The sequence below is a fragment of the Cololabis saira genome, chromosome 3 (genome assembly GCF_033807715.1).
Source record: "Cololabis saira isolate AMF1-May2022 chromosome 3, fColSai1.1, whole genome shotgun sequence".
Classification (NCBI taxonomy): domain Eukaryota; kingdom Metazoa; phylum Chordata; class Actinopteri; order Beloniformes; family Belonidae; genus Cololabis; species Cololabis saira.
Window position 1 is genome coordinate 54,007,387 of NC_084589.1, and position 27,141 is coordinate 54,034,527.

The 27,141-nt window shown below is 46.8% G+C and overlaps 1 protein-coding gene across 1 annotated transcript in view; it reads left to right on the top strand.

Annotated features, from left to right (window-relative positions):
• The first annotated feature begins 1,756 nt into the window (after positions 1-1,756).
• Positions 1,757-27,141, top strand: part of LOC133440528 (ras GTPase-activating-like protein IQGAP3) — a 74,778-nt gene continuing 49,393 nt past the window's right edge. Inside the window, 8 exon segments of the mRNA XM_061717804.1 lie at positions 1,757-1,913; positions 19,788-19,875; positions 20,488-20,644; positions 21,953-22,030; positions 22,257-22,333; positions 23,323-23,390; positions 23,515-23,628; positions 24,948-25,156. Of these exon segments, the coding sequence (XP_061573788.1) occupies positions 1,892-1,913; positions 19,788-19,875; positions 20,488-20,644; positions 21,953-22,030; positions 22,257-22,333; positions 23,323-23,390; positions 23,515-23,628; positions 24,948-25,156 (813 nt within the window). The 5' untranslated portion in view covers positions 1,757-1,891.

Here is a 27,141-nt window from a genome sequence, read left to right on the forward strand (position 1 = left end):
ATGCTCCCACATCTCCCCAATACAGATGCATGATCGGACTAATAACAACAACGCACCAACCGGAAACGGAAGTAACCCCGCCATCACTCTTCCCCCGAGACCTTAAAGGCACAGTACCTGGGTGAATGTCTCTCACCGCACATATATGTGGGTCACCACAGTATAAAGTTTATTCTAGTTTATTCTAGTTTATTCTGTATAAAGTTTATTCTAGTTTATTCTAGTTTATTGTAGTTTATTCTGTATAAAGTTTATTATAGTTTATTCTAGTTTATTCTGTATGAAGTTTATTCTAGTTTATTCTAGTTTATTCTGTATAAAGTTTATTCTAGTTTATTCTGTATGAAGTTTATTCTAGTTTATTCTAGTTTATTCTGTATAAAGTTTATTCTAGTTTATTCTGTATGAAGTTTATTCTAGTTTATTCTAGTTTATTCTGTATGAAGTTTATTCTAGTTTATTCTAGTTTATTCTAGTTTATTCTGTATAAAGTTTATTCTAGTTTATTCTAGTTTATTCTAGTTTATTCTAGTTTATTCTGTATAAAGTTTATTCTAGTTTATTCTAGTTTATTCTGTATAAAGTTTATTCTAGTTTATTCTGTATAAAGTTTATTCTAGTTCATTCTGTATAAAGTTTATTCTAGTTTGTTCTAGTTTATTCTAGTTTATTCTAGTTTATTCTGTATAAAGTTTATTCTAGTTTATTCTGTATAAAGTTTATTCTAGTTTATTCTGTATAAAGTTTATTCTAGTTTATTCTGTATAAAGTTTATTCTAGTTTATTCTGTATAAAGTTTATTCTAGTTTATTCTAGTTTATTCTGTATAAAGTTTATTCTAGTTTATTCTGTATGAAGTTTATTCTAGTTTATTCTGTATGAAGTTTATTCTAGTTTATTCTGTATGAAGTTTATTCTAGTTTATTCTAGTTTATTCTGTATAAAGTTTATTCTAGTTTATTCTGTATGAAGTTTATTCTAGATAGTTTAGATAGTAGAGATTCTTACGGAGCTCAGATTTTATTTCTTAACCGGGAAAACTGACGGGAAAACACAGAAAAAATAAAAAAGGGAGGATTAATGTAAATGTACAAACATTCCACAGTCAAACGTCACAAACTAAAACTCCATGTTCCATAAACATAGAAATATAAAAAGATACATTTATTACATCTCAGTGACCACTAGTAACATTATAAATGTATTAAAATAGCACAAGCGGCATTAATTAACAAAACAGAACCTCCCAAAGATTTAAAATAATACAAATAAATACCCAAGGGATCGATGCTTTCAGGAAAACATCCCCACAATTAATCTAACTCGAAATAAACAACAGATTCAGATTCAGCTTTTATTTACCATTTGTGTAAAACACATAGGAAATTATCACGACCCAACAAGCCAAATTAACCTGAAAGGAAGAAAACACATGGAATAAGTTCCATTTTAATGAAGTTCCGTTTCTTAAATGAAGGTCAGTTAAACCACTTTACTCTCATTTACAGTTTCAGTCGCGTAATTGAGGTTTAAACTGGAGCAATCGTAAGTTTTGGTCCAACGGGGTAATAAGACTACACATCCCAAGATGCACCGCTTCGATCCCGGAAGCGGAAGTGATTCAGCCAATCAGAGAACGGCAGGCCGGAAGCGGAAGTGATTCAGCCAATCAGAGAACGGCGGGCCGGAAGCGGAAGTGATTCAGCCAATCAGAGAACGGCGGGTCTTTCAAACCGCAGACGAGTTTCAGCCGCGACAGTTGAGGAAAAGTTTGAAGAGACGGAATATTTACATCTCTACTTTATCCAGAAAATAGTTTATCTATTGATACGTTTATCCACAGATAAGTTTATTAACAGTTTATCCCCGAGCGGAGCGACGACCAGAGCAGATGGAAGGTTCAGAAAACCGCTGTGAGTTTAACTTTAATTCAGTTTTACTGTTTATTTCAGTTTAACCTTTAATTCAGTTTTACTGTTTATTTCAGTTTAACCTTTAATTCAGTTTAACCTTTAATTCACGTTTACTGTTTAATTGAGTTTTACTGTTTATTTCAGTTTTACTGTTTATTTCAGTTTTACTGTTTAATCCAGGTGTTTGTTGGTTTTTACCGGTTTAATCCAGGTGTTAGTTTGACCTGTTAATGTTGCAGAAGTGCTGCCAGCTGATCTCACCTGCAGACATTTGTATTTTTATGTTCTGTAATAAAATCAGCTCAGATATTAGAGTTTTATCATCATTCACCTGCAGACATTTATATTAGTATTTTATATAATGAAAATAACTGATATTAGAGGTTTATCATCATTCACCTGCAGACATTTGTATTTGTATTTTATATAATGAAAATAACTCTGATATTAGAGGTTTATCTTCACGCATCAGGATTTTTTTTTTTTTTATTGAACAGAATTTTTTAAACAAGAAAAACACACTTTATACAAAACTACTAGTAGAGGAAATATAAGAAAGAACATCCTGGAGGTTTTATGAACAAGAGACATATAAACAAAAATAAGAGACAAGTAAAGTTAAAACAAAGGAACTGTAAGACATTTTAAAGCAAATAGCATCGACATTTCAGAAAGAGACTTAAAATAAAAGATACTTTGATATATCGGTTACTAATTTTTTTGCAGAGTTATTTGAAACAAAAAAACTTTTGAAATCATTTATAAAAAAATGGAAAGAAGCTTCATTTTTCTCCACTTACAACAGTGTATGTGATATTTATTTAGCCAGTAAGAGAACGACATTAACTAAGAAGGACAGTGATTTGTCAATAGTATCTATATAAAAAATAATGTTAACGATTTGTACATTTGGAACGTCATTCATTTTAAAGATAGCCAGTTTCTAATTTCTTGCCAAAATTTTTTTGAGACAGGACACAATAAAAACATGTGATCAAGTGATTCTTCAGATTCATTAACTTTCATTCAGCGGTTGGATACATTTTATTAATCAATTTAAAATGAGTTTCCTTGACTTTGGGCCATTTAATATAATTGGAGTGGCTTTTTCTAATGTAGACAAACTTAAAGACTGTGAAGTGTCAGAATATAACCCTCTGTGATAGTCGTTAAATGATCTCGACTTAAAGACAGCACTTATAAACGTGTTGTTACATTTCTTATCCAATAACCCATAATCCTCAATAACTAACACAGGAAGTGCTGTCCCAATATCTCCATACATTAGAGCACTTTTAATCAAATGAATAAGTGGCAGGGGAATGGCTTTACATCAGGATTTATTCCAGTAGAATTCAAGTTTTTATTTCAGGCTTTATTCCAGTAGAATTACAGTTTTTATTTCAGGATTTATTCCAGTAGAATTACAGTTTTTATTTCAGGATTTATTCCAGTAGAATTACAGTTTTTATTTCGGGATTTATTCCAGTAGAATTACAGTTTTTATTTCAGGATTTATTCCAGTAGAATTACAGTTTTTATTTCAGGATTTATTCCAGTAGAATTACAGTTTTTATTTCAGGATTTATTCCAGTAGAATTACAGTTTTTATTTCGGGATTTATTCCAGTAGAATTACAGTTTTTATTTCAGGATTTATTCCAGTAGAATTACAGTTTTTATTTCAGGATTTATTCCAGTAGAATTACAGTTTTTATTTCAGGATTTATTCCAGTAGAATTACAGTTTTTATTTCAGGATTTATTCCAGTAGAATTACAGTTTTTATTTCAGGATTTATTCCAGTAGAATTACAGTTTTTATTTCGGGATTTATTCCAGTAGAATTACAGTTTTTATTTCAGGATTTATTCCAGTAGAATTACAGTTTTTATTTCAGGCTTTATTCCAGTAGAATTCAAGTTTTTATTTCAGGATTTATTCCAGTAGAATTACAGTTTTTATTTCAGGATTTATTCCAGTAGAATTACAGTTTTTATTTCGGGATTTATTCCAGTAGAATTACAGTTTTTATTTCAGGATTTATTCCAGTAGAATTAAAGTTTTTATTTCAGGATTTATTCCAGTAGAATTCAAGTTTTTATTTCAGGATTTATTCCAGTAGAATTACAGTTTTTATTTCAGGCTTTATTCCAGTAGAATTCAAGTTTTTATTTCAGGATTTATTCCAGTAGAATTACAGTTTTTATTTCAGGATTTATTCCAGTAGAATTACAGTTTTTATTTCAGGGCAGTAAAAATCTCTCAAACATTAATGGATTTATTTTAGAACAAAAGCAGTGAAACTGGTTTATTTGTGAGTTTCTGCTTCTTTACCGTCGTGATTTCAGTCAGGAGTTTAGCTGCTTCACTGATTTAATATTTAATAGGATTTAATAGTATTTAGTATTACTAAATAGTATTTTAGTAATATTTAGTAGTATTTAGTATTATTATGTGTATTATCTTCATTTTGAAAAATAAAAAAATTGTGGGCAGCACGGTGGCTTAGTGGTTAGCACTGTTGCCTCACAGCAAGAAGGTTCCCGGTTCGACTCCCAGGCCCGGCAGGGGCCTTTCTGTGTGGAGTTTGCATGTTCTCCCCGTGCTTGCGCAGGTTTTCTCCGGGTACTCCAGCTTCCTCCCACAGTCCAAAAACATGCATGCTAGGTTAATTGGTGATTATAAATTGCCCGTAGGTGTGAGCGTGAGTGTGATTGTGAGCATGGTTTGTGTGTCTATATGTGGCCCTGTGATGGACTGGTGACCTGTCCAGGGTGTAACTCCTGCCTCTCACCTGAAATGAGCTGGGATAGGCTCCAGCAGACCCCCGTGACCCCGCAAGGGATAAAGCGGGTAAGATAATGAATGAATGAATGAATGAATGAATGAATGAATGAATGAATAAAAAAGTAGTATTTAATAGTATTTAGTATTATTTAATAGTATTTAAAAGTTCTTATGTTCAGCCGGCACCAACTCTTTGCTGGTCCAGAACATACCTGCCAACATTGGGCTGTGAAAAAGAGGGAGATTTTCTGCGGTAGTGGTTGGAATGCTCCACTCACAACATCCCCGCCCTGATATAAACAAGGCGACTTTTAATTAGCTTTAAATCCATAGCTACAATGAAATGTGCTAAAATTTACCTCCCAAAATGATTCTACAGCCTTCTTGAAGCCAAATAAGTTTAGTATTAATAACAATAAAATACAATATTTGTAGAATTTTCCAGGTTCTTGTCACCCAAGGACCTGTTGTAATTGTAGTTGCAGACTTTGCAGCTTCAATCACTTTCTTGGAGGAACATACTTGTGGCCAGGGCTGGTATGGTTTATCTTGCAAGAAAGGAGTGCGCAAAGAGTAGAATTATCCATACTCATTGTGTTTTCTGTGAGGATCTTTTTCATCATGCCGAATGAGCTCTCTGAGCTTCATTGCTGTGAGGGATGCAGAGCATCGCCTTCACCAGTGATGCCAGATTTGTAAACCTCTCCTCTTTCCCTAGAATAACCCAGAACCTTCAACTCTCTCTTCCTGTGGGAGATCCTTTCTTGCTATGACTTGATACTCCACCAACTCTTCCCTCAGATTTCTTTCAAAGCATTTTCTCAAACAAAACAAATGTTCAAGTAACAAAATAACATATTTTAACCATTTTCCAAACAATAAAATAACTGAAAAAATATGAAAAATGGTTCAAATATGTTATTTTGTAACTTGAAAATTTTAAAATATGTTTATGTAATGCTTTGCTGATGAGAGAATATGTTTCTCTATTTTTCTTATTTTGGTGAGGGGGATATATATTGTTTTTCGGCACTACCTTGTTCTCTATAGCTGATATAACATGAACTACTGTGGGATCAGTAAAGTTCTTATTTTTGCCATCTGAGAAAATTAAATATATTATTTTTGGTGCCTAACTGTTTCCCAAGTATATTAGTGCGTGTGTGAATGAATAAATGAGACGTAAAAGGTAAATTTCTTTGTAGAAAGGCGCTTTATGAAAATAAGTCCATTCACTTGTATTAGTTTACAGTGCAGTCTTGCCACATCCAATATGGCGGCGACGTTGACGTATTGGCGGCTCCATGGGGCGGAGCTTGGACGTAGGCAGTGTTTTTGGGTTGGGTTGCCAGGTTTGTCAGGAACCCGTCAATATAATACATCCATGCAGAATCCCCGACACGTGAAACACCATTGACTCATTTCACTTTAAAATCGGGAGATAAGCGGGAGAACTTACAAATCGGGAGCAGGGCGGGAGAAGTGGTTGAAAATCGGGAGACTCCCGCTTAAATCGGGAGTGTTGGCAGGTATGGTCCAGAAGAACCGGTTTGGGGATGTGTGTGTGTGTGGTCCAGGTGTGTGTGTGTGTGTGTGTGGTCCAGGTGTGTGTGTGTGGTCGAGGTGTGTGTGTGTGGTCCAGGTGTGTGTGTGTGGTCCAGGTGTGTGTGTGTGGTCCAGGTGTGTGTGTGTGGTCCAGGTGTGTGTGTGTGTGTGTGTGTGTGGTCCAGGTGTGTGTGTGTGTGTGTGTGTGGTCCAGGTGTGTGTGTGTGGTCCAGGTGTGTGTGTGTGTGTGTGTGGTCCAGGTGTGTGTGTGTGGTCCAGGTGTGTGTGTGTGTGTGTGTGTGTGGTCCAGGTGTGTGTGTGTGTGTGTGTGTGGTCCAGGTGTGTGTGTGTGGTCCAGGTGTGTGTGTGTGTGTGTGTGGTCCAGGTGTGTGTGTGTGGTCGAGGTGTGTGTGTGTGGTCCAGGTGTGTGTGTGTGGTCCAGGTGTGTGTGTGTGGTCCAGGTGTGTGTGTGTGTGTGTGTGTGGTCCAGGTGTGTGTGTGTGGTCCAGGTGTGTGTGTGTGTGGTCCAGGTGTGTGTGTGTGGTCCAGGTGTGTGTGTGTGTGGTCCAGGTGTGTGTGTGTGTGTGTGTGTGGTCCAGGTGTGTGTGTGTGGTCCAGGTGTGTGTGTGTGTGTGTGTGTGTGTGTGTGTGGTCCAGGTGTGTGTGTGTGTGGTCCAGGTGTGTGTGTGTGTGGTCCAGGTGTGTGTGTGTGTGTGTGTGTGTGGTCCAGGTGTGTGTGTGTGTGTGTGTGGTCCAGGTGTGTGTGTGTGTGTGTGGTCCAGGTGTGTGTGTGTGTGTGTGTGGTCCAGGTGTGTGTGTGTGGTCGAGGTGTGTGTGTGTGGTCCAGGTGTGTGTGTGTGGTCCAGGTGTGTGTGTGTGGTCCAGGTGTGTGTGTGTGGTCCAGGTGTGTGTGTGTGTGTGTGTGTGTGGTCCAGGTGTGTGTGTGTGTGTGTGTGTGGTCCAGGTGTGTGTGTGTGGTCCAGGTGTGTGTGTGTGTGTGTGTGGTCCAGGTGTGTGTGTGTGGTCCAGGTGTGTGTGTGTGTGTGTGTGTGTGGTCCAGGTGTGTGTGTGTGTGTGTGTGTGGTCCAGGTGTGTGTGTGTGGTCCAGGTGTGTGTGTGTGTGTGTGTGGTCCAGGTGTGTGTGTGTGGTCGAGGTGTGTGTGTGTGGTCCAGGTGTGTGTGTGTGGTCCAGGTGTGTGTGTGTGGTCCAGGTGTGTGTGTGTGTGTGTGTGTGGTCCAGGTGTGTGTGTGTGGTCCAGGTGTGTGTGTGTGTGGTCCAGGTGTGTGTGTGTGGTCCAGGTGTGTGTGTGTGTGGTCCAGGTGTGTGTGTGTGTGTGTGTGTGGTCCAGGTGTGTGTGTGTGGTCCAGGTGTGTGTGTGTGTGTGTGTGTGTGTGTGTGTGTGGTCCAGGTGTGTGTGTGTGTGGTCCAGGTGTGTGTGTGTGTGGTCCAGGTGTGTGTGTGTGTGTGTGTGTGTGGTCCAGGTGTGTGTGTGTGGTCCAGGTGTGTGTGTGTGTGGTCCAGGTGTGTGTGTGTGTGGTCCAGGTGTGTGTGTGTGTGTGTGTGTGTGTGGTCCAGGTGTGTGTGTGTGTGTGTGTGTGGTCCAGGTGTGTGTGTGTGGTCCAGGTGTGTGTGTGTGTGTGGTCCAGGTGTGTGTGTGTGTGGTCCAGGTGTGTGTGTGTGGTCCAGGTGTGTGTGTGTGTGTGTGTGTGGTCCAGGTGTGTGTGTGTGGTCCAGGTGTGTGTGTGTGTGTGTGTGTGTGTGTGTGTGTGGTCCAGGTGTGTGTGTGTGGTCCAGGTGTGTGTGTGTGTGTGTGTGTGGTCCAGGTGTGTGTGTGTGGTCCAGGTGTGTGTGTGTGTGTGTGTGTGTGTGTGTGTGTGTGTGGTCCAGGTGTGTGTGTGTGTGGTCCAGGTGTGTGTGTGTGTGTGTGTGGTCCAGGTGTGTGTGTGTGGTCCAGGTGTGTGTGTGTGTGGTCCAGGTGTGTGTGTGTGTGGTCCAGGTGTGTGTGTGTGTGTGTGTGTGTGTGGTCCAGGTGTGTGTGTGTGTGTGTGTGTGGTCCAGGTGTGTGTGTGTGTGTGGTCCAGGTGTGTGTGTGTGTGGTCCAGGTGTGTGTGTGTGGTCCAGGTGTGTGTGTGTGGTCCAGGTGTGTGTGTGTGGTCCAGGTGTGTGTGTGTGTGGTCCAGGTGTGTGTGTGTGGTCCAGGTGTGTGTGTGTGGTCCAGGTGTGTGTGTGTGGTCCAGGTGTGTGTGTGTGTGGTCCAGGTGTGTGTGTGTGTGGTCCAGGTGTGTGTGTGTGGTCCAGGTGTGTGTGTGTGTGTGGTCCAGGTGTGTGTGTGTGGTCCAGGTGTGTGTGTGTGTGTGTGTGTGTGGTCCAGGTGTGTGTGTGTGTGGTCCAGGTGTGTGTGTGTGTGTGTGTGGTCCAGGTGTGTGTGTGTGTGGTCCAGGTGTGTGTGTGTGTGGTCCAGGTGTGTGTGTGTGTGTGGTCCAGGTGTGTGTGTGTGTGGTCCAGGTGTGTGTGTGTGTGGTCCAGGTGTGTGTGTGTGTGGTCCAGGTGTGTGTGTGTGGTCCAGGTGTGTGTGTGTGGTCCAGGTGTGTGTGTGTGGTCCAGGTGTGTGTGTGTGTGGTCCAGGTGTGTGTGTGTGTGGTCCAGGTGTGTGTGTGTGGTCCAGGTGTGTGTGTGTGTGTGGTCCAGGTGTGTGTGTGTGGTCCAGGTGTGTGTGTGTGTGTGTGTGTGTGGTCCAGGTGTGTGTGTGTGGTCCAGGTGTGTGTGTGTGGTCCAGGTGTGTGTGTGTGGTCCAGGTGTGTGTGTGTGTGGTCCAGGTGTGTGTGTGTGGTCCAGGTGTGTGTGTGTGTGTGTGTGGTCCAGGTGTGTGTGTGTGTGGTCCAGGTGTGTGTGTGTGGTCGAGGTGTGTGTGTGTGGTCCAGGTGTGTGTGTGTGTGTGGTCCAGGTGTGTGTGTGTGGTCCAGGTGTGTGTGTGTGGTCCAGGTGTGTGTGTGTGTGGTCCAGGTGTGTGTGTGTGTGTGTGTGTGTGGTCCAGGTGTGTGTGTGTGTGTGTGTGGTCCAGGTGTGTGTGTGTGGTCGAGGTGTGTGTGTGTGTGGTCCAGGTGTGTGTGTGTGTGTGTGGTCCAGGTGTGTGTGTGTGGTCGAGGTGTGTGTGTGTGTGGTCCAGGTGTGTGTGTGTGTGTGTGGTCCAGGTGTGTGTGTGTGTGGTCCAGGTGTGTGTGTGTGGTCCAGGTGTGTGTGTGTGTGTGTGGTCCAGGTGTGTGTGTGTGTGGTCCAGGTGTGTGTGTGTGGTCCAGGTGTGTGTGTGTGTGTGGTCCAGGTGTGTGTGTGTGTGTGTGGTCCAGGTGTGTGTGTGTGTGGTCCAGGTGTGTGTGTGTGGTCCAGGTGTGTGTGTGTGTGTGTGTGTGTGGTCCAGGTGTGTGTGTGTGTGTGTGGTCCAGGTGTGTGTGTGTGTGGTCCAGGTGTGTGTGTGTGTGGTCCAGGTGTGTGTGTGTGGTCCAGGTGTGTGTGTGTGTGTGTGTGTGTGGTCCAGGTGTGTGTGTGTGTGTGTGGTCCAGGTGTGTGTGTGTGTGGTCCAGGTGTGTGTGTGTGGTCCAGGTGTGTGTGTGTGTGGTCCAGGTGTGTGTGTGTGTGGTCCAGGTGTGTGTGTGTGTGGTCCAGGTGTGTGTGTGTGTGTGGTCCAGGTGTGTGTGTGTGGTCCAGGTGTGTGTGTGTGTGGTCCAGGTGTGTGTGTGTGTGTGGTCCAGGTGTGTGTGTGTGGTCCAGGTGTGTGTGTGTGTGTGTGTGTGTGGTCCAGGTGTGTGTGTGTGTGTGTGGTCCAGGTGTGTGTGTGTGTGTGTGGTCCAGGTGTGTGTGTGTGTGGTCCAGGTGTGTGTGTGTGGTCCAGGTGTGTGTGTGTGTGTGTGTGTGTGTGTGTGGTCCAGGTGTGTGTGTGTGGTCCAGGTGTGTGTGTGTGTGTGTGTGTGGTCCAGGTGTGTGTGTGTGTGTGTGTGGTCCAGGTGTGTGTGTGTGGTCGAGGTGTGTGTGTGTGTGTGGTCCAGGTGTGTGTGTGTGTGTGGTCCAGGTGTGTGTGTGTGGTCCAGGTGTGTGTGTGTGGTCCAGGTGTGTGTGTGTGTGGTCCAGGTGTGTGTGTGTGTGTGTGTGTGTGGTCCAGGTGTGTGTGTGTGTGTGGTCCAGGTGTGTGTGTGTGTGTGTGGTCCAGGTGTGTGTGTGTGTGGTCCAGGTGTGTGTGTGTGTGGTCCAGGTGTGTGTGTGTGTGTGTGTGTGTGTGGTCCAGGTGTGTGTGTGTGTGTGTGTGGTCCAGGTGTGTGTGTGTGTGTGTGTGGTCCAGGTGTGTGTGTGTGTGTGTGGTCCAGGTGTGTGTGTGTGTGTGTGTGGTCCAGGTGTGTGTGTGTGTGTGTGGTCCAGGTGTGTGTGTGTGTGGTCCAGGTGTGTGTGTGTGGTCCAGGTGTGTGTGTGTGGTCCAGGTGTGTGTGTGTGTGTGTGGTCCAGGTGTGTGTGTGTGTGTGTGGTCCAGGTGTGTGTGTGTGTGGTCCAGGTGTGTGTGTGTGTGGTCCAGGTGTGTGTGTGTGTGGTCCAGGTGTGTGTGTGTGTGGTCCAGGTGTGTGTGTGTGTGTGGTCCAGGTGTGTGTGTGTGGTCCAGGTGTGTGTGTGTGTGTGTGTGTGTGGTCCAGGTGTGTGTGTGTGTGTGTGGTCCAGGTGTGTGTGTGTGTGTGTGGTCCAGGTGTGTGTGTGTGTGGTCCAGGTGTGTGTGTGTGGTCCAGGTGTGTGTGTGTGTGTGTGTGTGTGTGTGTGGTCCAGGTGTGTGTGTGTGGTCCAGGTGTGTGTGTGTGTGTGTGTGTGGTCCAGGTGTGTGTGTGTGTGTGTGTGGTCCAGGTGTGTGTGTGTGGTCGAGGTGTGTGTGTGTGTGTGGTCCAGGTGTGTGTGTGTGTGTGGTCCAGGTGTGTGTGTGTGGTCCAGGTGTGTGTGTGTGGTCCAGGTGTGTGTGTGTGTGGTCCAGGTGTGTGTGTGTGTGTGTGGTCCAGGTGTGTGTGTGTGTGTGGTCCAGGTGTGTGTGTGTGTGTGTGGTCCAGGTGTGTGTGTGTGTGGTCCAGGTGTGTGTGTGTGTGGTCCAGGTGTGTGTGTGTGTGTGTGTGTGTGTGGTCCAGGTGTGTGTGTGTGTGTGTGTGGTCCAGGTGTGTGTGTGTGTGTGTGTGGTCCAGGTGTGTGTGTGTGTGTGTGGTCCAGGTGTGTGTGTGTGTGTGTGTGGTCCAGGTGTGTGTGTGTGTGTGTGGTCCAGGTGTGTGTGTGTGTGGTCCAGGTGTGTGTGTGTGGTCCAGGTGTGTGTGTGTGGTCCAGGTGTGTGTGTGTGTGTGTGGTCCAGGTGTGTGTGTGTGTGTGTGGTCCAGGTGTGTGTGTGTGTGGTCCAGGTGTGTGTGTGTGTGGTCCAGGTGTGTGTGTGTGTGGTCCAGGTGTGTGTGTGTGTGGTCCAGGTGTGTGTGTGTGTGTGGTCCAGGTGTGTGTGTGTGGTCCAGGTGTGTGTGTGTGTGGTCCAGGTGTGTGTGTGTGTGTGGTCCAGGTGTGTGTGTGTGTGGTCCAGGTGTGTGTGTGTGTGGTCCAGGTGTGTGTGTGTGTGTGGTCCAGGTGTGTGTGTGTGTGGTCCAGGTGTGTGTGTGTGTGGTCCAGGTGTGTGTGTGTGTGGTCCAGGTGTGTGTGTGTGTGGTCCAGGTGTGTGTGTGTGGTCCAGGTGTGTGTGTGTGTGTGTGTGGTCCAGGTGTGTGTGTGTGTGGTCCAGGTGTGTGTGTGTGTGGTCCAGGTGTGTGTGTGTGTGTGGTCCAGGTGTGTGTGTGTGTGGTCCAGGTGTGTGTGTGTGGTCCAGGTGTGTGTGTGTGTGTGTGGTCCAGGTGTGTGTGTGTGTGTGTGGTCCAGGTGTGTGTGTGTGTGGTCCAGGTGTGTGTGTGTGTGTGTGTGTGGTCCAGGTGTGTGTGTGTGTGTGTGGTCCAGGTGTGTGTGTGTGGTCCAGGTGTGTGTGTGTGTGTGGTCCAGGTGTGTGTGTGTGTGGTCCAGGTGTGTGTGTGTGTGGTCCAGGTGTGTGTGTGTGTGGTCCAGGTGTGTGTGTGTGTGTGTGGTCCAGGTGTGTGTGTGTGTGGTCCAGGTGTGTGTGTGTGTGTGGTCCAGGTGTGTGTGTGTGTGGTCCAGGTGTGTGTGTGTGGTCCAGGTGTGTGTGTGTGTGGTCCAGGTGTGTGTGTGTGTGTGTGGTCCAGGTGTGTGTGTGTGTGGTCCAGGTGTGTGTGTGTGTGGTCCAGGTGTGTGTGTGTGTGGTCCAGGTGTGTGTGTGTGTGGTCCAGGTGTGTGTGTGTGTGGTCCAGGTGTGTGTGTGTGGTCCAGGTGTGTGTGTGTGTGGTCCAGGTGTGTGTGTGTGTGGTCCAGGTGTGTGTGTGTGTGGTCCAGGTGTGTGTGTGTGTGGTCCAGGTGTGTGTGTGTGGTCCAGGTGTGTGTGTGTGTGGTCCAGGTGTGTGTGTGTGTGTGTGTGGTCCAGGTGTGTGTGTGTGGTCCAGGTGTGTGTGTGTGTGGTCCAGGTGTGTGTGTGTGTGGTCCAGGTGTGTGTGTGTGTGTGGTCCAGGTGTGTGTGTGTGTGTGGTCCAGGTGTGTGTGTGTGGTCCAGGTGTGTGTGTGTGTGTGTGTGTGTGGTCCAGGTGTGTGTGTGTGTGGTCCAGGTGTGTGTGTGTGGTCCAGGTGTGTGTGTGTGTGTGTGGTCCAGGTGTGTGTGTGTGGTCCAGGTGTGTGTGTGTGTGGTCCAGGTGTGTGTGTGTGTGTGGTCCAGGTGTGTGTGTGTGTGTGTGGTCCAGGTGTGTGTGTGTGTGTGTGGTCCAGGTGTGTGTGTGTGTGGTCCAGGTGTGTGTGTGTGGTCCAGGTGTGTGTGTGTGTGTGTGGTCCAGGTGTGTGTGTGTGGTCCAGGTGTGTGTGTGTGTGTGTGGTCCAGGTGTGTGTGTGTGTGTGTGTGGTCCAGGTGTGTGTGTGTGTGGTCCAGGTGTGTGTGTGTGTGTGTGGTCCAGGTGTGTGTGTGTGGTCCAGGTGTGTGTGTGTGTGTGTGGTCCAGGTGTGTGTGTGTGTGTGGTCCAGGTGTGTGTGTGTGGTCCAGGTGTGTGTGTGTGTGTGTGTGTGTGTGGTCCAGGTGTGTGTGTGTGGTCCAGGTGTGTGTGTGTGTGTGTGGTCCAGGTGTGTGTGTGTGTGGTCCAGGTGTGTGTGTGTGTGGTCCAGGTGTGTGTGTGTGTGTGTGGTCCAGGTGTGTGTGTGTGTGTGTGTGGTCCAGGTGTGTGTGTGTGTGGTCCAGGTGTGTGTGTGTGTGTGTGGTCCAGGTGTGTGTGTGTGTGTGTGGTCCAGGTGTGTGTGTGTGGTCCAGGTGTGTGTGTGTGGTCCAGGTGTGTGTGTGTGTGTGTGGTCCAGGTGTGTGTGTGTGTGGTCCAGGTGTGTGTGTGTGTGGTCCAGGTGTGTGTGTGTGTGGTCCAGGTGTGTGTGTGTGTGGTCCAGGTGTGTGTGTGTGTGGTCCAGGTGTGTGTGTGTGTGGTCCAGGTGTGTGTGTGTGTGGTCCAGGTGTGTGTGTGTGGTCCAGGTGTGTGTGTGTGTGTGTGGTCCAGGTGTGTGTGTGTGGTCCAGGTGTGTGTGTGTGTGGTCCAGGTGTGTGTGTGTGTGTGGTCCAGGTGTGTGTGTGTGTGGTCCAGGTGTGTGTGTGTGTGGTCCAGGTGTGTGTGTGTGGTCCAGGTGTGTGTGTGTGTGTGGTCCAGGTGTGTGTGTGTGTGGTCCAGGTGTGTGTGTGTGGTCCAGGTGTGTGTGTGTGGTCCAGTGTGTGTGTGTGTGTGTGTGTGGTCCAGGTGTGTGTGTGTGTGTGGTCCAGGTGTGTGTGTGTGTGGTCCAGGTGTGTGTGTGTGGTCCAGGTGTGTGTGTGTGGTCCAGGTGTGTGTGTGTGTGTGTGTGTGGTCCAGGTGTGTGTGTGTGTGGTCCAGGTGTGTGTGTGTGGTCCAGGTGTGTGTGTGTGTGGTCCAGGTGTGTGTGTGTGTGTGTGGTCCAGGTGTGTGTGTGTGGTCCAGGTGTGTGTGTGTGTGTGGTCCAGGTGTGTGTGTGTGTGGTCCAGGTGTGTGTGTGTGGTCCAGGTGTGTGTGTGTGGTCCAGGTGTGTGTGTGTGTGTGTGTGTGGTCCAGGTGTGTGTGTGTGTGTGGTCCAGGTGTGTGTGTGTGTGGTCCAGGTGTGTGTGTGTGGTCCAGGTGTGTGTGTGTGTGGTCCAGGTGTGTGTGTGTGTGTGTGGTCCAGGTGTGTGTGTGTGTGTGTGTGGTCCAGGTGTGTGTGTGTGTGGTCCAGGTGTGTGTGTGTGTGGTCCAGGTGTGTGTGTGTGTGGTCCAGGTGTGTGTGTGTGTGGTCCAGGTGTGTGTGTGTGTGGTCCAGGTGTGTGTGTGTGTGTGTGGTCCAGGTGTGTGTGTGTGGTCCAGGTGTGTGTGTGTGTGGTCCAGGTGTGTGTGTGTGTGTGTGGTCCAGGTGTGTGTGTGTGTGGTCCAGGTGTGTGTGTGTGTGTGTGGTCCAGGTGTGTGTGTGTGGTCCAGGTGTGTGTGTGTGTGTGGTCCAGGTGTGTGTGTGTGTGGTCCAGGTGTGTGTGTGTGGTCCAGGTGTGTGTGTGTGGTCCAGGTGTGTGTGTGTGTGTGTGTGTGGTCCAGGTGTGTGTGTGTGTGTGGTCCAGGTGTGTGTGTGTGTGGTCCAGGTGTGTGTGTGTGGTCCAGGTGTGTGTGTGTGTGGTCCAGGTGTGTGTGTGTGTGTGTGGTCCAGGTGTGTGTGTGTGTGTGTGTGGTCCAGGTGTGTGTGTGTGTGGTCCAGGTGTGTGTGTGTGTGGTCCAGGTGTGTGTGTGTGTGGTCCAGGTGTGTGTGTGTGTGGTCCAGGTGTGTGTGTGTGTGGTCCAGGTGTGTGTGTGTGTGTGTGGTCCAGGTGTGTGTGTGTGGTCCAGGTGTGTGTGTGTGTGGTCCAGGTGTGTGTGTGTGTGTGTGTGGTCCAGGTGTGTGTGTGTGTGGTCCAGGTGTGTGTGTGTGTGTGTGGTCCAGGTGTGTGTGTGTGTGGTCCAGGTGTGTGTGTGTGTGGTCCAGGTGTGTGTGTGTGTGGTCCAGGTGTGTGTGTGTGGTCCAGGTGTGTGTGTGTGGTCCAGGTGTGTGTGTGTGTGTGTGTGTGTGGTCCAGGTGTGTGTGTGTGGTCCAGGTGTGTGTGTGTGGTCCAGGTGTGTGTGTGTGGTCCAGGTGTGTGTGTGTGGTCCAGGTGTGTGTGTGTGGTCCAGGTGTGTGTGTGTGTGTGTGTGTGTGGTCCAGGTGTGTGTGTGTGTGGTCCAGGTGTGTGTGTGTGGTCCAGGTGTGTGTGTGTGTGTGTGTGGTCCAGGTGTGTGTGTGTGTGTGTGTGTGGTCCAGGTGTGTGTGTGTGTGTGTGTGGTCCAGGTGTGTGTGTGTGGTCCAGGTGTGTGTGTGTGGTCCAGGTGTGTGTGTGTGTGGTCCAGGTGTGTGTGTGTGTGGTCCAGGTGTGTGTGTGTGGTCCAGGTGTGTGTGTGTGGTCCAGGTGTGTGTGTGTGTGGTCCAGGTGTGTGTGTGTGTGGTCCAGGTGTGTGTGTGTGTGGTCCAGGTGTGTGTGTGTGTGGTCCAGGTGTGTGTGTGTGTGTGTGTGGTCCAGGTGTGTGTGTGTGTGGTCCAGGTGTGTGTGTGTGTGGTCCAGGTGTGTGTGTGTGGTCCAGGTGTGTGTGTGTGTGTGTGGTCCAGGTGTGTGTGTGTGGTCCAGGTGTGTGTGTGTGGTCCAGGTGTGTGTGTGTGTGTGTGGTCCAGGTGTGTGTGTGTGGTCCAGGTGTGTGTGTGTGTGGTCCAGGTGTGTGTGTGTGTGGTCCAGGTGTGTGTGTGTGTGGTCCAGGTGTGTGTGTGTGTGTGTGGTCCAGGTGTGTGTGTGTGTGGTCCAGGTGTGTGTGTGTGTGGTCCAGGTGTGTGTGTGTGTGTGGTCCAGGTGTGTGTGTGTGTGGTCCAGGTGTGTGTGTGTGTGTGTGGTCCGTGTGTGTGTGTGTGTGTGTGTGTGTGTGTGTGGTCGAGGTGTGTGTGTGTGTGTGTGTGTGTGTGTGGTCCAGGTGTGTGTTTTTTTATACAGCACAATTCAACACAAGGTAATTCTGCTTTACATTGACATTAAAAGCAGCAAGACATAATTAGACGGTAAATAAAAAAAAACCTTTATTTAACCAGGCAAGCAATTTAAGAACAAATTTCTTATTTACAAGTGATGGATTTGCTGGAAAACGACCTTTTCAATGATTTTCCCCAAAAATGGCAGATTTGATATTGGCCTATAGTTACTAAGTGTTGTAGCATCCAGATTTGATTTCTTTAGAAGAGGTTTTATTACTGCAGTTTTCAAGGCCTGGGGAAACTGGCCTGTTTGAAGAGAAGTATTTATTATCTGCAATACATCCGGCGCTATGCAGTTTAAAACTGTTTTAAAAAAGTTTGAAGGCAGAATATCAAGACAGCATGTTGTGGGCTTTAATTTTTAAACTTTTTCCGTTAGGGTTGTGTAATCTAAGGGGCAGAATTGTCCCAGCTTTACTAGACAGGAAGGCCAGAGTGTTATCATTCCTGAGCTGGAGCACATTGCTTGTCTTATCTGTAATATTTTGTTTGTGAAAAAGTCAGCGAAGTCGTTACAGGACTTTTCAGACAGCAGTTCAGGGGGGATTGAGGCTGCAGGGTTTGTCAGTCTTTCTACCACAGAAAACAGTGTGCGAGTATTATTACTGTTTCTACTGATAATCTCTGAAAAATACGATTGTCTTGCATTCTTCAGTTTCTGGTTATAGTTGCGAAGACTCTCTTTATAAATGTTGTAATATACCTGAAGTTTGTTTTTGCGCCACTTGCGTTCTGCTTGTCTACATATCCTTCTCTGTTCTTTAACCAGTGTGGCGTTTCTCCAGGGTGACTTTGGTCTTAATTGGGGCGATAGAATCAATAACAGCCATAACATTGGAACTGAAACTGTTAACAAGGTCATCAACTAGAACTGAGGACAGGGTTGTTGATGGTGTAAAACCCTGGGTGAATAATGCACAGGTGTTATCATTTATATAACGCTTTCTGATTACCTCTGCTTCACCTTTCATAGGATTGGCAACAGTGGTCATTTTAAACAAAACACAGTAGTGATCAGACAGAGCAACATCGTTCACCACAACCTCTGAGATATTAAGACCCTTGGAAATAATTAAATCTAAAACATTTCCTCAGTTATGCGTTGAGTCTTTGACATGCTGGGAAAGCCCAAAATTATCCAGAATATTTAAAAGTTCCTTACCACATCCATCTTTGGGATTATCAACATGAATGTTAAAATCACCCACTAAAACAACACAATCAAAATCCATGCACATAATTGACAGTAGTTTGGCAAACATCATATTTGGGGGGCCTGTAGATGGTCACTAAGATTGCTCGACAGGGGGATTTTAACTGAACGGCAACATATTCAAAGGAATCAAATTGACCATAAGACATTTTCTTACATTGGAAGCTGTCCTTGAACAGAGAGGCAACTCCGCCTCCTCTCCTATGTATTCTTGCTTCACTAAAGAAACTAGAATTCTGGGGTGTTGACTCAATAAGAACTGCTGCACTATTATCCTGACTTAACCAAGTTTCAGTTAAAAACAAAGTCAAGGTTGTGCTCGTTAATAAAATCATTGATTAAGAAAGATTTGCCAACCAGAGACCTGATATTTAAAAGGGCTAAATGTACATGTAAATCCTTAACAGACACTGGTGAGATTTGAGGATGACATGCTATACTCAACAGATTAGCAGATTTAACTGAACTTTTTTAATTTCTCACTAGTTTGATACGTTTTCTGTTACCTATCATCACAGGGATAGAGAAAGCTGATTTAACTCCATGGGGCCCAGACTTTTCCTGGGACAGAACAATGTTAATATTGACATCACAGCCTGGACCCAGCCCATATCAGACATCACTGATACCCCATTTACACCAATCTGGTTCCAGGGCTGGTGCGTCCAAGCGTCCCAGGGCTGGAACGCTTCCCCGCGGGCTCGGACGCGAGGCTGTGCTCCATCGGCGGGCACGGAGCCCGCCGACGTTACTGTTGGTGGATTGTACCGTAGACCACTGCTGCTTCTGTTTTACATCCATTATTAAATAAATGTATGTAATAATAAAAGAGTCTGCTAACTTAACCGCCGTCTTCAACGCTCCGTTGTTTAAAAACGGCTCTTCTGTGTTTATTCTGCTTTGGTTGTTCAGTAACACCATCCCCAGCCCCGCCCCCAGCCCCCGACGTAACGTGGTTCTAGACCTGGCCCAGCAAAGAGTTGGTTCTCCTGTAGCACCAGTTTTGAGAGCCAGGAGCCGGTGCTTAGGCTGTGTAAAACCAAAGAACTGGTGCTAAGTCTGGCTCTAGCCCAGAACCAGCCCTGGAACCAGCCCTGGAACCAGCTTGGTGGAAAAGGGGTATGATATGGTAGTTCAGAGGAGGTGGGGGGCGGTGACTTTTGGTTAGCTGTTTCCGGGGTGGGGGTTTGGGAGGGGTTGGGTGATGTGGGGGGTTAACAAAGGATTTTGCCGTGGTGTTAGATGTAATCCAATATTCACCAGGCTTTTCATTCTGTCAGTAAATTCCAGAAGTGGGGACTCCTGACTGCCTGGAGAGAGAAAGCTGGGGGGGTGAGGGTTTGGTGTTTCCTGTTGGGGCTGGGGGAGACTCCCCCTGTTGGAGTGATGATGATGATGATGATGATGATGATGACCCTGCAGTTTCTCTCTGACTTTGTTCTCCTTGTTCAGTCCTTATCTCAGCGTTCTCAGCACAGCGACTTATCAGTTGTTTTGGAACGTCCTGCCTCTTGTTCTTCTTCACGGGGGCTGCTTGTTTGTGACGTAGATGATAAAACATGTTGCTGCTTAGCAACTGTCCACCAGCCTTGTTCAGACGGGAGCCACCTGCCCTAAAGAGATGTCTGCGACCCCAAAAGATGTTGAAATTGTCAATGAAATGAATTGATTGAGCAGCACACGCATCTTTGAGCCGTTTGTTTAGCAACATCAGCTGAATCTCTCATCTCTGCCGAACCGTCGGTACTGGTCCACTGAAAAACACCTCAGTATTTAGGCATGTGTCCAGGTGTGTTACCTGTCTCACCAGGTGTGTGTGTTGTCTAGGTGTGTGTGTGTGTATCCAGGTGTGTGTGTGTGTATCCAGGTGTGTTACCTGTCTCACCAGGTGTGTGTGTTGTCTAGGTGTGTGTGTGTATCCAGGTGTGTTACCTGTCTCACCAGGTGTGTGTGTCCAGGTGTGTTACCTGTCTCACCAGGTGTGTGTGTTGTCTAGGTGTGTGTGTGTATCCAGGTGTGTTACCTGTCTCACCAGGTGTGTGTGTCCAGGTGTGTTACCTGTCTCACCAGGTGTGTGTTCTCCAGGTGTGTTACCTGTCTCACCAGGTGTGTGTGTCCAGGTGTGTTACCTGTCTCACCAGGTGTGCTTGTTCCCCAGACGAGCGCCTGACGGCGGAGCAGATGGACGAGCAGCGGGTCCAGAACGTGGCGTATCAATACCTGTGCAGGTTGGAGGAGGCCAAGAGGTGAGAGAACCCACTAGCCTTAGCTACATGCTAACATGTTGAAAAGATTTGTGTTCGTTTGTCTGGTGAACCAAAAGAAAACTAGTGGAATAAAATCACAGGTTAATACAAACTTTTAATTATGTCAAATACAAGGTTTGCCGACCGGAGGTTCATTTGTCACAGACCACGGTCGGTAGGAGAGAAATGCACACCTGGTCATCCATCCAGTTCCTTTTTATACTAAAAAGGGGGTGTTCTTTGCAAATTAATTTAATTGGTGGAGCCAGTTACGGGAAAGACCCCCGTAACGTGTTACTTCCATCTACCTTTCCCTGGGGTGTCAAGCCTAGCTCACAGGTGAGACCCCCCAAAGCTAAGCGTCTGCTTTTCCCCATCGTCTCCTCTCCAACAATGCTATGTGTATTGCATTTAATCTAATCTTTGTCTACCCTTAACACCAGGGGTTTGGCTCTGTGTCTTAATCAATACGAGGTTACATGAAGAGAGAGCCCACCGGTGTTAAATTCATGAAATCCTAACAACGTGTTACCTGTGCCGGTTGGAGGAGGCCAAGAGGTCAGGAGAACCCGTTAGCGTTAGCTTCCTGCTAACATGTGTTTACCTGTGCAGGTGGATGGAGGCGTGTCTGGGGGCGGAGCTTCCCTCTCCCACCGACCTGGAGGAGTCTCTCAGGAACGGAGTGGTTCTGGCTAAACTGGGCCATCGGTTCAGTCCTGGTTCAGTCCCGTTGAAGAAAATCTACGACCCGGAGCAGCTACGCTACCAGGTAATGCTAACCTGCTGCTAACCTGCTAACCTGATCACCTGGACGCTACCAGGTAATGCTAACCTGCTGCTAACCTGCTAACCTGATCACCTGGACGCTACCAGGTAATGCTAACATGGCTAATGCTAACCTGTCTAATGCTAACCTGGCTAACCTGATCACCTGGACGCTAGGGCTGTTCGATTTTGCCCAAAAATAAAATCTCGATTTTTTTTTCTCTCAAAATCTGATTTTCGATTAAGATTACGATTATTTTGTGAATTGACAAAAGGCAAAGAAATGATTTCAAATATGCTGTTTTTTTATTGAACATTTGCCCCATTGGGCTTTAAGTGCAAACTTTGCTCTTATTAAACCAAAAATGAAGGAATAAAGTGCAAAACTTTAAAAAAAATATAATAAAATATAAAGTTTTATCTCAGCAAATCAGCACTTGCAAACATACAGTAAGTTATATTTCCAATTAAATTAAACAAGACATTTTCTAATTAAACTAAACTGGGTCTTTGCATGCTAAAAAATAATCAGCCCATGAAGGAGGTAGAGGTGTGGAATGTCACTCATTACATTTGATATTCACATTTGCAAGTTTTTTGCTGGAACACGAGCCGGTCTAGCGGTGGCATGTTAGTGTATCACCATGGTTACAACGCCCCCTCCTGCACTAAAGAGCCTCTCCCATGTTAGTTTATCACCATGGTTACAACGCCCCCTCCTACACTAAAGAGCCTCTCCCATGTTAGTATATCACCATGGTTACCACGCCCCCTCCTACACTAAAGAGCCTCTCCCATGTTAGTTTATCACCATGGTTACAACGCCCCCTCCTACACTAAAGAGCCTCTCCCATGTTAGTATATCACCATGGTTACCACGCCCCCTCCTACACTAAAGAGCCTCTCCCATGGGGCACTTGTCGCAGGTATTGAGAGGTAATTCCATCAATCATTAATATGGTATCAATCATTAATATGTGTGCAGACAAGGGGAAAAAAAAAAGTGAAAAATCGATTTTACGATTTTCACGTTTTAACATCGTTCTAATTACATAATCGCGATTACGATTTAAAATCGATTAATCGAACAGCCCTACTGGACGCTACCAGGTAACCTAGCTAACCTGTACCTGGCTAATCTGGCTAACCTGGTTGTGTGATGTCATTGATGTCACTTGTCGGTATCCAGGTGTTTTAACCAGGTGTTTCTGTATCTGACTCACCTGTGATGTCATCGATGATGTCACTGGTGATGTCACTGGTGATGTCACTGATGATGTCACTGGTGACGTCGTCTCTCTGGTCCAATCAGGCTGCAGGGCTGCAGTTCCGTCACACCGACAACATCAACCACTGGAGGACGAGCATGACGGAGCTGGGACTGCCGGGGGTGAGTATTGATCACTAATCTGAGTACTGATCAGAGTACTGATCACTGATCGGAGGATCGATCGCTGATCAGAGGATTGATCGCTGATCAGAGGATTGATCGCTGATCAGAGGATTGATCGCTGATCAGAGGATTGATCGCTGATCAGAGGATTGATCGCTGATCAGAGGATTGATCGCTGATCAGAGGATTGATCGGAGTATTGATCAGCTGCTGTTGTTTCCAGATCTTCCATCCTGAAACCACAGACGTTTATGACAAGAAGAACATGCCCCGAACCGTGTACTGCATCCACGCTCTCAGGTAAAACCTGGTTACCTGCTCACCTGGTCACCTGATCACCTGGTTACCTGCTCAATTCAATGTTATTTGTGTAGCAGAACAACATAGTTGTCTCCAGGATGTTTCCAGAGATCCAGAACATAAACATAAACCCCAGAGCAGTTATTACATAAACAATGGCAGGTAAAAACTCCCCTAGTGGGAGAAAAACCTTAAGCCAAACAGTGGCAAGAAAAACTCCCCTTTAGGAGGAAGAAACCTGGACCAGGACCTGGACCTGGACCAGGACCTGGGGGGGGGGGGGGCCGGGAACACAGGCCAGAACGCAGCTCCCGAGGCTCCGGCCTGCAAACATGCACAAAAGAGAAAAAAGGGGGGCCGGCACAAGAAACTACAGGAACGATGGACAAAAATGATAGCTATGAGATATTTATAATAAATAAAAATGGAAATGGAGAAGAGAGGAAGGGAAAAGCAGAGGAGAAGAAGGGTGAGAGACACCGCCCAGCGGATCATGTCGGTCCCCCCTGCAGCATAGGCCTATAGCAGCATATCTACCACCAAGCTATATTTGAGACTAACTATTATAGTCTTGTTCTATAGCTGCAACTATGACTACTGACTCTAACACACTAGAGTTTACACTACCTAGAGATTTACCAACACCAGCTAGAGGTTTACTAAACACTAACTATAGGCTTTACTAAACAGAAAGGTTTTAAGTTTAGTTTTAAAGGTGGAGGTGGTGTCAGCCTCCTTAACCCAGATTGGAAGTTGGTTCCATAGTAATGGTGCCTGATAGCAGAACGCCCGCCCTCCAAATCTACATTTATATACTCTAGGAACTACGAGTAAACCTGCACTCTGAGAACGGAGAGCTCTGCCAGGAACATAAGGCTCTATCAGGTCTGGTAAATACTGCAGAGCTAAGCCGTTTTGGGCTTTGTATGCAAGTAATACAATTTTAAATTGGATTCACCTCACCTGTCTCCTCACCTGTCTCTCTGCAGCCTGTACCTGTACAAGCTCGGCTTGGCTCCTCAGATCCACGATCTCTACGGGAAAGTCAAGTTCACAGGTAATGTCCCGTACAGGTAACGCGGCGTCCCGGTAGGGAGATGTTCTGGACCTCAGGTGTTCAGGTTTACCTGTGGACCACCTTCTCACCTGTCTCTCACCTGTCTCCTCACCTGTCTCCTCAGAGGAGGAGATCAGCCACATGCAGCTGGAACTGGACCGGTACGGCATCACCATGCCGGCCTTCAGCAAGATCGGGGGGATCCTGGCAACGGAGCTGTCGGTGGACGAGGCCGCAGGTGAGGGCGGAGTCTGATTGGCTGAGAGTCCTCAGGCGGCGGGGCCAGAGCCCTCAGGGGGCGGGGCCGCAGGTGAGCAGCCTCGCATCTGATTGGCCGAGAGGTCTCAGGGGGCGGGGCCAGAGCCCTCAGGGGGCGGGCCAGGGCTGACTTTTTTTAGGGCCCGAGCACTGACGGTGAGAAGGCCCTATTGTATCTGTAGGAATCGGTACACACCTGTATCATGTCAGAACTTAAAGAAAAGTCTCTTGGCGCCATGGCCGAAACCGAACAGGAAGTCATGGCCCAAACCCAACAGGAAGTCATGGCCCAAACCCAACAGGAAGTCATGGCCCAAACCCAACAGGAAGTCATGGCCCAAACCCAACAGGAAGTCGGCCATTTTGAATTAATCGTGACATTTTGGCGCAATTTCTTCCATTTTCACGTGTCGTACTTTAACGAACTCCTCCTAGCAGGATCGTCCGTTCCACATAAAACTCGCTCAGGAGACACAAAAGACGTTAACCATGAAAAGTTATCAAAATGGTGAGTTTTGGTGAAATGGCGTGGCCGCGGCGCCGCGTCAAACTTCAACGCTAAACAGGAAGTGATACTAGTAGCTGATTTGTCCATATTTGATAGTTCCTACTTTCTGCTATAACTATTGAATGGTTTGACATAAAGAGTCATGGTGGTGTCATCGGACTCAGTTTAGAGTCCTCGACCTTCATTGGTGCAAATTAGCCCCGCCCCTTCTTCTGATATCGTCGATATTTGTCATAATTATGACTTTATCTCATAATTTCGACCTTTTGTCTCATAATTATGACTTATGGTGGGGATGTTTTTATTTTTAAGGCTAAGTTTTCATCTTATTTTTTTTTCTTTTACTGGCGGAAATGGGTTTCCATAGTTTTGGGTAGACAGTTACTCTTGTTTCCCTCCAGTCCACGCGGCGGTGCTGGCCATCAACCAGGTTTGGTTAGTTACCAGTAACTAGGGTTGGTTAGTTACCAGTAACTAGGTTTGGTTAGTTACCAGTAACTAGGTTTGGTTAGTTACCAGTAACTAGGTTTGGTTAGTTACTAGTAACTAGGTTTGGTTAGTTACCAGTAACTAGGTTTGGTTAGTTACCAGTAACTAGGGTTGGTTAGTTACCAGTAACTAGGGTTGGTTAGTTACCAGTAACTAGGGTTGGTTAGTTACCAGTAACTAGGTTAGTTACCAGTAACTAGGTTTGGTTAGTTACCAGTAACTAGGTTAGTTACCAGTAACTAGGGTTGGTTAGTTACCAGTAACTAGGTTTGGTTAGTTACAGTTACTCTTGTTTCCTCCAGTCCACGCGGCGGTGCTGGCCATCAACCAGGCGGTGCAGCGCGGGGACGTGGACCGGACCATGACGGCCCTCAGGAACCCGGCGGCGCTGCTGTCGGACCTGCAGCCGGGCCTGGACGTCCTGTACCAGGAGGTTCTGCTGCAGGCCCGGCGGGCCAAGGAGGTTCTGCTGCAGGCCCGGCGGGCCAAGGAGGGCCGCGCCGCCGCCACGGTGAGACCCGTCTCTGGCAGCCATGTTACATTTAGTCTTTGTCTTTGTGGTGGCAAAAGTTGTTGTTCGTTCAATAAAGTGTAAAGAATGTCGGGACACGTCAGCTCTTTCTGGAGTTTTAATAAAAGCATTCATGAATGGGGTCACACAGGACAACTGACTACGAGAAGCCGTCAATGAGTGAGTGAGCTGAAGATGTTTTTAGACATCCTGTCTTATATTTCAGCCAGGCTGGGAACAAAAGACAAAACACTGTCCCCCTGACGACCATGAGGCTCCGCCCCCTGACGACCATGAGGCTCCACCCCCTGATACTGAGTATTCCACTGCTCTGTGTCAGAGAGCTCGACCTCAGCAGGATAGCAATGTTCACTTGAAAACAGGATTTGTGCTTTAGTCTTAAAGCATAAAGAGAAAATATGTTATACCAACATTTCCCATTACATTCCACCCTTTTTAGCATTTTTATGCTAAACCATAATAAAATAGGAAATTTTGCAATGACCTACCCCGTGACCTTTATGCTCTGTCCCGCACCAGCCAAACGCTAGCCCAACGCTAGCCAAACGCTAGCCCACCCAGTCTCCACCTTGGGAGTTACAGACCCAGGCAGAGAATCACAGGTCACGGGTACAGAAGAGCCAAAACTCCTCCCCTCACTGGACAAGAGGAGGATAAAAGACTCATCCTGTCTAGCTACACTTAACCTAAAATAAAAGGGAAAAACCCCCAATATGATGAGGAAAAAAGTCCCATAAAGAAATATAAACTAATCTACTTTAAACAATAACAAAACAAATCACATTTAGCACAATAGTCCACGAAGGAAAGAGGAAAAGGAAAAAAAATCTAAAGTACTGTGTGACTAAGTAGTAGGATAAAATGTGAGAAAGGAAAAAAAAAAAGGTAAAATCAGAAAAAAGAAGTGATAAAACTGTCCATATGTCCTGCATAACTCTCCATGTATTAACCCTTCGTAACACGGGGCTAATGCTCGACTCACTCTCATTTTATCAACAGGACATAACAGCTCAATACAGTTCAGAACAGCATAATGAAAACATCAGCTTGAGGAAGGATTAATGCAGAATATAAAGTTAAAGTAACTATTCTTCCTCCATGAAAGGAGGAACCCACTCATCATCCCGGCCCATCTCCCGGGCAAACCGCCCAGCAGCGGTGGAGACGGCAGAAGCTACTAGTTTCTTCACCCATGGCACAATACAACACAGAAAAACACACAAACCCAAAAGAATAGTCAGGAGTGGAGTACAGAGGTGGAACAGCACAGTTCTCCACCCTGAAATGGAAAACCAGGACCACAAACCATCACCTCCGCCCCCTGTGGAATCCCAGCTCCTCTGCAAATGCACTTGGAATGGCCTGAATTCTGCTCGTGAGAGGGATTTGTCCTCCCCCGAAATGACATGACCCAGAAACGTAACCTCTGTGGCAGCAAACTCCAGTTTGGACAGGCTGGCTTTATGCCCCTGTTCAGCCAAATGGGTCAACAGAGCCAGAGTAGCTTTAACCCACTCGTCTCTGGTCTCACTCGCAACCAAGATATAATCAACATACTGCAATAAAGCACTCTCCTCTGGCAGCACCAGAGTTTCCAAACTGTCCCTCAGAGCCAATGACAGTAGTCTCATGAACACGTCCCTCCACTGTATCCAAAAACACAGGGGCGCTCATTTTACGGGACGAAACCAAACCTGATGAAGCTGTCAATCATCAGTACGTGACTTCACGACAGACAAAATAAAGAAAAATGATGGATATGTTCCACGCTTCTGTCATAGTCAACCCAATCATACACAGCTCACACAAAAGTAATCTGCAACCATTCGAATGGAGAATCAACCCAATTTGACAATTCTACGTCACCATGCCTCCATTCAGGGCTTAGAATGATAAAAAAGACTTATTCCATTTCTAAACACTAGCCAAACCGTCCTGTGAAGCTCTTGTGTTTTCCAGACACA